At 44.3% G+C, this 11,569-nt stretch overlaps 1 protein-coding gene across 2 annotated transcripts; it reads left to right on the top strand.

The window, feature by feature from the left end:
- The first annotated feature begins 455 nt into the window (after nucleotides 1-455).
- On the top strand, nucleotides 456-10,459 carry POMT2 (protein O-mannosyltransferase 2). 2 transcript variants are annotated; one of them, XR_011923028.1, is made up of 19 exons: nucleotides 456-838; nucleotides 1,071-1,179; nucleotides 1,411-1,570; nucleotides 1,749-1,855; nucleotides 2,146-2,228; nucleotides 2,620-2,729; nucleotides 2,807-2,873; nucleotides 2,949-3,009; nucleotides 6,052-6,130; nucleotides 6,224-6,369; nucleotides 6,781-6,872; nucleotides 7,377-7,453; nucleotides 7,547-7,618; nucleotides 7,727-7,786; nucleotides 8,551-8,656; nucleotides 8,734-8,874; nucleotides 9,095-9,206; nucleotides 9,414-9,579; nucleotides 9,655-10,459. XR_011923028.1 is itself a non-coding variant. In XM_072428405.1 (18 exons), the coding sequence occupies exons 1-18, from the start codon at nucleotides 643-645 to the stop codon at nucleotides 9,517-9,519; spliced, it is 1,884 nt and encodes a 627-aa protein (XP_072284506.1). In that variant the 5' UTR covers nucleotides 456-642; the 3' UTR covers nucleotides 9,520-10,459. The 2 variants fall into 2 exon arrangements, 1 of the variants encoding a protein (XP_072284506.1); XM_072428405.1 differs by having other exon boundaries at nucleotides 9,414-10,459.
- The last annotated feature ends 1,110 nt before the right edge of the window (nucleotides 10,460-11,569 follow it).

The following is an 11,569-nucleotide window of genomic DNA, read 5'->3' as shown; positions in this document are numbered from 1 at the left end:
TAGCCACAAGTGTCCCCCACTTGCACCTACAGTTTGTTTCCTATGCCTCCACGTGTACCTTAAAAATTTCCAGTTAATACAACCAACGGTTTAGGAGATATGAAGGTTTAAACACAGCGAGTTGTTAGGCTGCAGAATATGACAAGCCGCTTTTACACTCACAGATATCGCGCTGCCGATGACATTACACACTGCGGATAAACGTCACAGATAGTTTTTATATATATATTTACAGTGATGAGAGGGGGATCACTGGCTGTCTTGTCCACATCTAATATCACATGCATGATGCTATTAAAGCATCTCCACATTTTTAACATTATATTAAAGAGTGACTTTCTCTGTTATGTGATGAAAAAATTTCGTTATTTTTTGTTTTTACACTTTTTTGGGGGGGACCTCTCCCCTTCAGTCTTCACTTCCATTTCGGTAAAGACCAAAGGGGAAATGGTGGGTCCCCAAGGGATAGGAGGTAGGCGCTCAGTGTATGTATAGATGGTAGATGGGTCCCCCAGGCATAGAAACTAGGTGCTCAGTGTATGTATTAATGGTAGGTGGGTCACCCAATGATTAGAGGTAGGTGGTCAGTGTATATATAGATGGTAGGTGGGCCCCCAGTGATTGGAGGTAGGTGCTGGGTGTATGTATAGATGGTGGGTCCCCCCCGTAGTAGGAGGTAGGTACTTTGTGGTGGGGTGTATTATGTTAAGTGACTTGTTTCTGTCTCAGTTCTGCGCCTTTCTAGGTTCCTGGCTCCCTCCGCTCGCCTTCCTCATCGTCCTTCAGCTCTCCAGGTCGTTGTCGGCGGCCCTGCTGGCTGCAATTCTTATTTTGCTCGGTAAGGAGATCCAGGGGTATCCGTTGTTGGTCCTGAATCTGGGATGTCCCCTGTACACAGGGTGGGCACTATTGCTCTTTGGGCAGTTACTGCCAGCATCCAATCATAGCCAATAGCTCACAAAGATAACTTTCCCTTGTGCTTGGACCAGGCCAATGGTTGGTGCTGACAGTCCCGATAAGGGTTTGGGGTCAAATGACCAGAACCATTCTAATAATCTGATTTCCTGCAGACACCGGCTGCATCACCCTGTCCCAGTACATCCTGCTGGATCCCATCCTGATGTTCTTCATCATGACCGCCATGCTCAGTATGGTCAAGTTTAACGCTTGTTCAAACAGGTGAGCAGAGGGGTCGCAATTACTTCACTTGCCAGAAATCCAGTGTGCTCCATACTTCCTGTGATATCAGCACTGCCTCACTCTCCCTGCTGGATTACAGAACATCTACCCATTATGATAATGCAGAGGGGACGGGGTTGTGTAGTCCAGAGCAAATGAGGCAGGGTCATGGGATGTATGGAGCAAACGTCGGTACAAACCCAACCAATAACCCATCACTTCTCTTCCCAGGCCGTTCAGCGCCCTCTGGTGGATGTGGCTGGTACTGACTGGTGTGAGTCTGGCTGGAGCAATGGGTGTGAAATTTGTTGGTCTTTTTGTGGTCATCCTTGTTGGTCTGAATACAGTGAGCGACCTGTGGAGGCTGCTAGGAGATCTCAGCCTGACGCTGGTAAGTTTTTGTAAATTTTACAAATTTATTCCTGCCTGTGCACTGGGGAAATTCTCCAGCAGCATGGAATAGAAGCTAAGGAGGAAATTTCTCCTTTTACAGAAGTATCCTGAGAATGTCATTGCATTTCTTTATGTAAACAGCTGAGAAAACATTTATTTTGTTCTCCATTTTGCAGGCTGTTATCCTGCGCCACCTGGCTGCTCGCATTATCTGTCTTATTGTCCTGCCGCTTGCTCTGTATGCTCTCACCTTTGCCGTACATTTCACCGTTCTTAATAAAAGGTAAGCTGTCCAATCACAACCCTGCTTTGGCATGCACTGTGTGGTGTGCGGTCGTGCATGGCGTTGTGTAATGTACATATCGGTGCTTGGCATTCCCCAGAGTTCCTGCAATGTTCTGATCTATTTGCCATGGCATGCACTGTACTAATCAGGGTGTCTCACTCTCTGTGGTATCTCCGGAGTTCCTGCTCTTTACTGATAGATTTGGCCATTCTCTGTGTGATGTAATAATCGGTGTTGGGTCCTTGACCCTTTTTGGAACCCCTAAGTCTTCTCTTCCTGTTTTTCAGTGGTCCTGGTGATGGTTTCTTCAGCTCCGCCTTCCAGTCCCGTCTAGATGGAAACAACTTGCACAACGCCTCTATGCCAGAGCGTATGTACCTTCTAGGGAGGGGGTGGTTGGGTCATGAAGGATGCAGTCCTCATACAGATCAATCTCTCCAAATCACATTGCTTTTGTTCTGTGCCAAACATGTTGTATATTATATTGTTCCCCATCTATAAAAAATAAAATAATGTTATTGGACAGAGGGCAGGCAGGGATCACCTTGAGGTCCTGCAAATTCCATTATTGTTTTCCTTCACTATAACCTCCGAACTACATGGACTTGTGTAATAAGAAAGCATCAATTCTGATTGAATACTGGTGATGACATCAAACTCCATATGACATCACAGTTCTCTGTGATTCTTTTACTTGTATGGAGCTATACAAAAATATTCGTCCTTGGATGTGTCAATGCTGACATTGTGCTCTCTCCTAGATTTGGCATATGGTTCGGTTATTACACTGAAGAACTTGCGTACCGCTTCTGGATATCTGCACTCACACTGGCACCTGTACCCAGAGGGTGTGGGAGCCCGCCAGCAGCAGGTCAGCCCCCAGTGGACAGCATTCAGCAGGCCCCGCCCTTCCATACCCCGTAATAATGATCCAACATCCTTTTCCAGGTCACTACATATTCACACAAAGACCAGAACAACTTTTGGATCATAAAGAAACAGGACTCTGATTATGGTAATTATAGCAGTACCATTGGTGTATGATAGGTCATGTGATCTCATGCTGACTACTCACGTTGTTTATTTACAGACCCTGCAGCTCCTCTAGAATTTGTGCATCATGGGGACATCATCCGTCTACAACACAAAACGTGAGTTTCCATCCGGATCAGGGAGGGCAGATTATGAAAAGTATTTGTGGGATCCCAGAGAGCTGGAATTGATGTCCAGTGAATGTCCGCTTATATAATGGGAACAAAAAAAATATACAAATATTATTACTGCCCCCATGTACACATAAAGCAAACCTATTTCTAGAAGGAATTACAATCACCTAATAAGATATAGATAGATATTGTGTAAAATGACTTCCTTGGTAAGAGCACAAATAAATGGAGGAAATATGAACTCCGATAATCTTAGGAGGTTTCCAGAGACTAATAATGAGTTTGGAGGTTCTAATTTTGTTCTTGGGGGGAGAAAAAAACAGAAATACTAAATTTGAAGATGTAATCCGAATGGAGGAGAAACACAAGTCTGTTCCTGCTCTCTCTGGCCATCCTACCCTCATTTGCTACCATTCAGCTGGGTTCCCTGTGTACCAGAGGCCTTGCCTCCTACCCTGAGCTTTGCATCGTTTTACAATTATATGGTTGCAGCATATCTGATATTAGGTATAAGGGGGTAGACCTGCTGTAATAGATGATCCCCAGCTCACTTTTCCCTTATGATCTCAGGACTGCATGCTCTGTCCATTCTGAAGGTGCTGACATTTGTAAATTATTATCAAATTATTAATATTAACAGCGGTGAAAATAACATTCCCTCTCTACTGAGCTTCTTCTAAACCAAGGTGGTATTGGTCCTCTTCTTCAGTTTTCTCATTTCTATTCTGTTCATTACTTTCCCCCCCAAAGGCGACACCCATTGTTCTGTCGGGTTTCTGTCAGTTTCAAGAGTCATCTTTGAAATCCAAATGCCTTGTCTAGTATCCACAGATCTTTCCCCTCTTCGTTTTCTGTATTCTGCTGTGTGGAAGTTGTCAACTGCTCACCAATTGTCACATCTCTGCCCATGCCCTCCCTACTTGCCCTGTTCTGCAGGCAGGACAGATTTTCCCTTGGTCCATTTGGTGACAAGTCTATTCAGTCCCTGAGCAGACCAATTTGTCTGCTATTAATGACCAAATTGTTCCTGGTCTGCTAGATTATCCATCCATGTTTAGTGTCAGGGACGTCTCTTACATCAGAACTCAAGTCTATAAGACTGCAGAGGGGGTCATCTTTACTATTTTGATGCAGGGCCCCAGGTCATCATCAAAATGTTTTTTTTCTGGGTGTTCTACTTTCACTTGGAAAGGCTTGTGGCAGCTTCCCCATGTGATCTAACAGATTATTAGCTTGTTGATCTTAATCCCAAGGTTTTGGGGGCATCTCTGAACTCTTTCACCTTCCTAGGGTCATCCTGATCTAGTTATCTGCATTATATTCCCCGCCATTTGTTGTTTTTATTATTAACCTAACTACATGTTTTTAGAATATGAGAGGAAACCGGAGTACCTGGAGGAAACCCACACAAACAGAAAGAGTACCTGCAAACCTCATGCAGAACAATCTGCCATTGCCTACAATCTACCAGGAATCCCTTTTGGTTTCGAGGGATTTTGGTTCTTTTTACTGTCCGGTTCTTATTACCCAATGAGCCTGATTTATTAAAGCTCTCCCAAGGCTTGAAGAATTCACTTTCATCAGTGAAGCTGGGGTATCCAGCAAACCTGGAATGGATCTGGCCCAGGATTCAAATTATTTGCTGACAAATAGCAAATGACCTTTAGGAAATCCATTCCAGGTTTGTTGGATCACCCAGCTTCACTGATGAAAGTGTATCTTCTCCAGCCTTGTAGAGCCTTAATAAATCAGGCCCATGGTGTCCATAAAGACAGTTTGGGTGTCCTGCACAGACCCCTGACCAGCCCTACTGAATACCTTTGGGATGGCGAACTCTTGGAACAATTAAAGGCCCTCGTTGTTCAGTTTCCTCTGGAATAGAGTGACATTAAACAAGTCTATTTCTGAGGAATTGCTGAGTAGCCCCCACAGAACTGGTAGCACATGGGAAACTGCAGGACAACAGAAGACACAAAAAAAAAGGAATATGTGAAGGTCGTGGAAAGCGGATGCTCGGGGCGGAGGGTTCTGTAGATCTGTGTTTATGTGTATTGTGAGCACAGCTGTGGAGGGCCAGTGTACGCTCTGTGATTGGAGCCAGGTGTCTGCTCGCTCAGCATGCTCTCAGGATAAAACAATTTGTATAAAGATGCTTTGCTTACATGAGATGTTTATAAAGGGTGTAAGTTGGACCTTTGCTGAAGCTAATGATACAAACAGCTGGGAACGGGGTCACCCCAGGAAGGGAAGGTCCTCCGGGGGGCTGCAGAGATGGAAAATCTGCATCTCGTAAACCCTTATTTGACCCACTTACAAATTCCATCTGATTTTTACATCTCGGGTCAGAATATTCCATTGTGTATAATCCTTTGCAGGCGGACGGGGCCCTCTGTGTGCTGGCTGTCTCGGGGGATCCAGCACCGTGGTAGCATCTCTTTACTCTGAGGGGATGGAGCTTCCACAACCTTCGTCCATCTGTCCTATTTTCTGACCTCTGCCTTGCGGGATGGAAAATGCTGGAGAATTGCCTCTAATAACATTTCTCTTTTTTCACTGGAGTTTTTGCTTTATTCTCTATTACACTAACCACTTTGTGGATTTTTATTCATAGAAAACATAGGACATAAAATTCTTTGTATAATTTCATTAAAAAAAATGATATTAAAAATCAGTCAGTTTGGTAATAATTCTAATTCTTTCTATGTTCTTTACATTGGAGGGTGACTCCACCTGGGACCGATAAATCGATGACATTTTCCAGCAATATTATCAATTGTTTTCTATCGAAATCCTCATTTTTATATCACCACTTCTTACATAATGTCATTGTTTTATATTGTTTGTTTTCTGAGCTCTGCCTGCTTGTCACCTTGCACTTGGCATCTAGCAATACATTTAAGGACTGGTAAACCTGTCGAGACTGGGGTCTGGAATGAGGGAATTAGGGAAAAGGTGCAGCCACCAGACTCTAGTTAAGTGGTCTCCTGTGTATGGATTATTCACATTTTGTTTTTTTCTCTTTCCCAGGACAGGCCGCAACCTGCACAGTCACCAGCGTGAGGCGCCACTCACTAAGAAACACCTGCAAGTTACAGCTTATGGAACGGTGAGTGGTGGGCAGTCAGTTGCTTTCTGTATGATTATGGTGACAATGAACGCCTGATAACCCCATTCCCACCCCCTCTCCCCTCCTGTTCAGAATGGCATCGGAGACACCAATGATTTCTGGAGAATTGAGGTGTCTGGAGGGCAGAGCCCAGTAAAAGTTCTGCGCAGTCAGATCCGACTTTTGCACCTATCATCGGGCTGCATTCTTGGCTCCTCAGGGAAGACCCTTCCTAAGTGGTAACTATTGCCTCCCTGGGGTCATTTACTCTCCACCCCTATAGTTAATATGTTTATATAGCTCTCACATATAGCGCAATGCTGTACAGAGAACATTGAGCGCGTCCCATTAATCTGTGTACCGAGGAGCTGACACTCTAATGTCCTCCCACAGTCACACACTAATAATATACATTTAAATAACTCTGACATATACCGCAGTGCTGTACAGAGAACACTGAGCCAGTCCTATCAGTCTCAGTACAGAGAAGCTAACTCTCTAATGCCCCCCCACAGTCACAACTAATATTATACATTTATATAGCTCTGACATATACTGCAGTGCTGTACAGTAACTCTGGGCGGGTTGGTATAGGTTTACAGTGAATGATGATATACCAATCCTTTTCTTTGTTTGATGTTCCCTGTCAGGGGATGGGAGCAGGGGGAGGTGACGTGCAGTCCTTATTTACGAGAGAACCCTAACACCATGTGGAATGTGGAGGACCATGAGAACCCGCGACGTAAGTGCCAGAAATTGCCTGTAGTAGTCAGATTTTATTGTGCGTCTGTACAGACATCATTTATCGGCAATCATTTTCAATTTTTAGTTGTTTTCCCGTAATCAGCAGTTGTGTAGACTCGCACTCTTTGTGTTTTTTACTGATGATGTCATACAACTTCTTCATACATGATGTCCCTCTAATAGTGAGGACAGAGACAACGATCTGCACTGTCGCCCATCATTATGTATCTAATTTTCCAAAAGTGTTTTTCTGAAAATCTGATTGTACCATGTGTGGTATTTTACAATTGGAGTTTGTGAACAAACAAAAACCTCGATAGATCTTCTTTGACCTAAAAGATCTATTCAATGGTTTGTAGGTGACTGGGCCTACAATGTTACTAGTGGAAATTGTAATATATGCGGGCCAGCTTGATCATAGCAAGCAATATGAGGCATCTTGGATGCCATGGTTACAGTATATCTCCCACTGACCTTTCATTACTGGTCTTCTCCTCTGCAGTGCCAAATATCAGTGTTTCCATTCTGAAGCCGTCATTCCTAGAGATCCTAATGGAATCGCACGTTGTCATGGTGCGGGTAAGTGCACTCTCGCCTCTTTTCCATGTGTCCCTCTCTCTCTTTCTTGCACTCGCCTCTTCTTCATGACTTTCCCCTACCTCTCTTCCAAAGGCAAACAGCGGCCTAAAACCCAAAGAACATGAGATGACATCCAAGCCTTGGCACTGGCCAATCAACTTTCAGGTGAGTCATGTGGTGTGAGAGACAGCCATCGTTGTGCTTTATGGTAGGTTGGAATTCTCCTTCACTGCTTTCATTTAAATATTTCCACTCTGGATTTTGTCTCTGCAGGGTCTCCGATTCTCTGGAGTTAATGCCACAGACACACGCGTTTATCTCCTGGGGAATCCGGTGAGTGGGTCTATTGGACCATTAAACATCGGTCGCCAACCTTATGAACCTCACAGACCAATAAATTCATAATTTTAAGTCACGTGGACCATTATGAATTCTTTAAAAAAAGATAAATACATTCGTAAAATAATGATCTTCCTAATGGTACCTGATGAGGACTGTGGAGGCTCTGATTCATTGATCAGCTCATAGTGAAGTATTACTATTGTTACTATTATCATTATAATGGTGGAAACAATACTGAACTGTATGGCTCGGCAACGGTTGCCTCATACAACTTAGGAATACACTGACGTCATGCTGCGCCTATTTTGTTTTTCTGTCTCTAGTACAGTTTGTGAAACTTTAGTGCAATTTAAAGGCAAAAATTGTCTTTTAGAATATAAGAATTTATTGGAATATTATTTTTGTTTTATTATTAGAACATAAAAATTGCAAATGATATCCAAATTTTTCCGTCGACCACCAAATTTTTTTCATGGACCACTGTTTGGTGACCACTGCCACAGAGCAATGTCCTGATTTACTGAGTGCTTGGATCTGATTGGCTGCGATAGGCAGCATGGACACCCCTATCCCCAGAACCTGGTTGTGTTATCCTAACCGGTCATGCTTCATTCATGCTGCACTTTACATTCATCTGTTGGCATTGCGCGATATATCAGCACAGGTGGATGGAGGACTGAAGGGCAGACACTGGTCATGTATATATTCTATAAAATTATTGTAATTCCTTCTCTATGTCTCTCTCATTCTCTCAGGTAATTTGGTGGCTCAATCTGGTCTGTCTGGGTCTGTATGCCATCCTGGCAGTCTGTGCTGCCTTCTCCTTCCAGCGCGGCCTCTCCATGTCTGAGCCTTTGATAGGTAAATTTGTGTGGCTGGTTTTGTGATTCTTCCTCCAGCTGTGCAGCTCTTTTCACAACAATGTCTTTATATTGCAGAGTGTTACACCTTGCTCCTTGACGGTGGGGCACCACTGCTGCTGGGGTGGCTGCTGCATTATTGTCCCTTCTACTTCATGGGTCGAGTGCTCTACTACCACCACTACTTCCCTGCCCTGCTCTTCTCCTGCATGTTAACTGGTGGGTATCAGACTGACAGTGTGTGCAGAATCTGATAATCTTCATAGAAGTGGGATGTGATGGAACGGGCACTGATAGGTGTGTGACAGTGCGGGCCCTTATATAGGTGAAGTGGGGAGGGCACTGAGAGCGTGACTGGGTGGGACCCTGCCTTGGAAAATGACACAACACTGATATGAAAGATTTGTTTTGGGTTGATCTGGTCCTTCTTCTCTTTCAGCACTGACACTCTCGGTTTTGTTGAAGCTCGTGGCTCACTTCTTGTGTCGGTCTCGCCCATGCTCTATATATTCATCTGGGATGACTCTGCTGGTCCTTGTTCTACTATATAGGTGAGTCCTCGCAGAAGAAACAGACAGCAATGTGTATGGGGACTGCTGACAGATGGGGTAGGGAGGGTCTCGCCATGTATTACTGGTGTCACTGACCGATCAGTGAATAAAGAATTTCCTCCAAAAATCCCAAGAAAAGCAGAATATGAATTGCTCCATCTGGAACTTTTCGTGATTCTAACCCCCTCCCCTTCCTTTTCTTTCCAGCTTTTACCTCTTTCACCCCCTGGCGTATGGCATGGAGGGTCCCCTGGCAGACGAGCAGGACAGCCTAATGTCAGGACTGCGCTGGTTGGATACCTGGGAGTTCTAGGCTTCAGTCTTTCCTTACTGATTCTGTGCTATTGGGGGGGCTCACAGGCACATCGTCCTGGTGGGTATGCGTAGCAGACAAATCTATGAACACAGACTGTATTGCTGCTAAACTCGGACTCGTTTCTGCCAGCAGGAGGCGTCACTCTCCAGATCCACGGCTATGCCATGCCATCGCTGCCCTACCCCACACTATGCCTGCACCACTGCCAGCTGACAGGATTACCTCCTTCTTGTTTTCTTTGAGGACTGAGTAGAGTGGAAGCACACAGGACTTATTGTGGGGGGGTGGGGATGGGGTTCCCCAGTCTGTGTTGGTAGGGGGGAAGCGTTGTCTGTTGGCTCTTGGCACAGAGACCCATCACATAATCTGGAGGATGCAGAGATGTCTGATGCTCACATTGCTGTACCGTCAGATCTGTTTGTGTATTGGAAGTGCCATAACAGCATCCCGACACTCCTAAAACCTCAATGTCTCCTCCTAAACTGATTGTAAAAACACTAATCCCCCGCCACTCTTTACACTGATTGAAGACACTGACACTGTGTCCAATCTCTGTGGCCACTAAAAATGAAACCCTGCAGCCAACGTAGGCTCACTCGTCTTTTCTGTGTGTCAGTGAAGGGTTGAAGTGTTCCTGGGATCATATTGTGGTTGTTGCTGCAGCCCGCCATGTGAGAGGAGCTATTGGTGAAACATTTGGTGTGATTGGGTCTTTATATTACCATACAGGTACAATTGGGAAGTCATGAGAAAAAGCTAATCCTTAGCAGGTCTTGACGAACAACAAGTGATCCCATTTTGTTGTTATTTTTACCATTAATGAAGGTAAAGTGGAAGAGCCATTAAAGAGCCAGTGTGGGAAAAACTAGGTACACCCCCAGATTCTATATTTTGTAAAAGATCCTTTAGCAGCAATAAATTGAAGTTATTTGTTATTTTCTGGGTGTCTTTTCATCTCTTACCATCATTGTGAAGTAATTGTCGCGAATCCTCTCTACAACATTGCTTTAGATTATTGAGGTTTGTGGCCATTCAGTTATACACAGCTCTCCTAAAGCTCTACTTTTAAAACTTTAGGATCGGACAGAAGAAGAGGTGACGTCCCTTCTGTAATATTTCTTACCAGTCGAAACACTGTGTGGGATTGTCAATGTGCAGTTCAGGATTGGTTGCAAGGATATCCTGCAATCCCAGCTTCCCCTGCTCTTGGCAGGACTGAATGAACTAGTTGTGTGATGCTTGTTCTTCCAATCAAGATAGCTGAAGATTGTGTCTAGAAAGAAAGGAAGGAAAAAGATGGCAGGGCCCTTCATTGGAACGGGAACAGATGAGTATAGTGGGGTTAAGTTTTGCTTTGAAATCGAACCACAGCATTTAGATCTGATTCAGGTCTGACTGCCATTTCAGCACCTTCATTCTTTTCTTTCTAGACATTCTGTTGTTGATTTGTTGGTGTGCTGGGATCATTGTCCTGTCACATGACCCAATTCCAGTCAAGCTTTAGCTGTCTTACAGATGGGCTCCCATTTGACTCTAGAATACTTTGGCAGAGGAGTTTATAGTCAACTCAATGACTGCAAAGTCCCCAGGTCCTGTGGCCGCAGAGCAAACACCAAATCATCACTCATCCACCACTGTGCTTCACAGTTGGTATGAGGTGTGTTGTGCTGATATGCTGTGTTTGGATTGCACTGGATGTGGCGTTGTGCATTATGGCCAAACATCTCCATTTTGGACATCGTTCTCAATGTCTTCCATGTTTCTTTTTAGATAAAGAGAAAAGGCTCTTTCCTGACAACCCTTCCATACAAATCATATGTGTTCAGTCTTTTTCTAATTTCCCCTGACATGAACTTTTAACATGTAACATGCTGACTGAGGCGTGTAGACCCTGAGATGGAGCCCTTAGGGTGTTTACAATTTTTCTGAGTATGACCTTGGGGTGTATTTGCTGGGATGTCCACTTCTGGGGAAAAATGTCTGGAACGTTTCCTACTTGTAAATAATTTTTAATGAGTTCATATTGTCTGAACATGACCTCATAACC

Source organism: Pyxicephalus adspersus, chromosome 12 (genome assembly GCF_032062135.1).
Source record: "Pyxicephalus adspersus chromosome 12, UCB_Pads_2.0, whole genome shotgun sequence".
NCBI lineage: Eukaryota > Metazoa > Chordata > Amphibia > Anura > Pyxicephalidae > Pyxicephalus > Pyxicephalus adspersus.
Note: the sequence above shows the minus strand (reverse complement) of the source record. Positions and strands in the feature narration are given on the sequence as shown.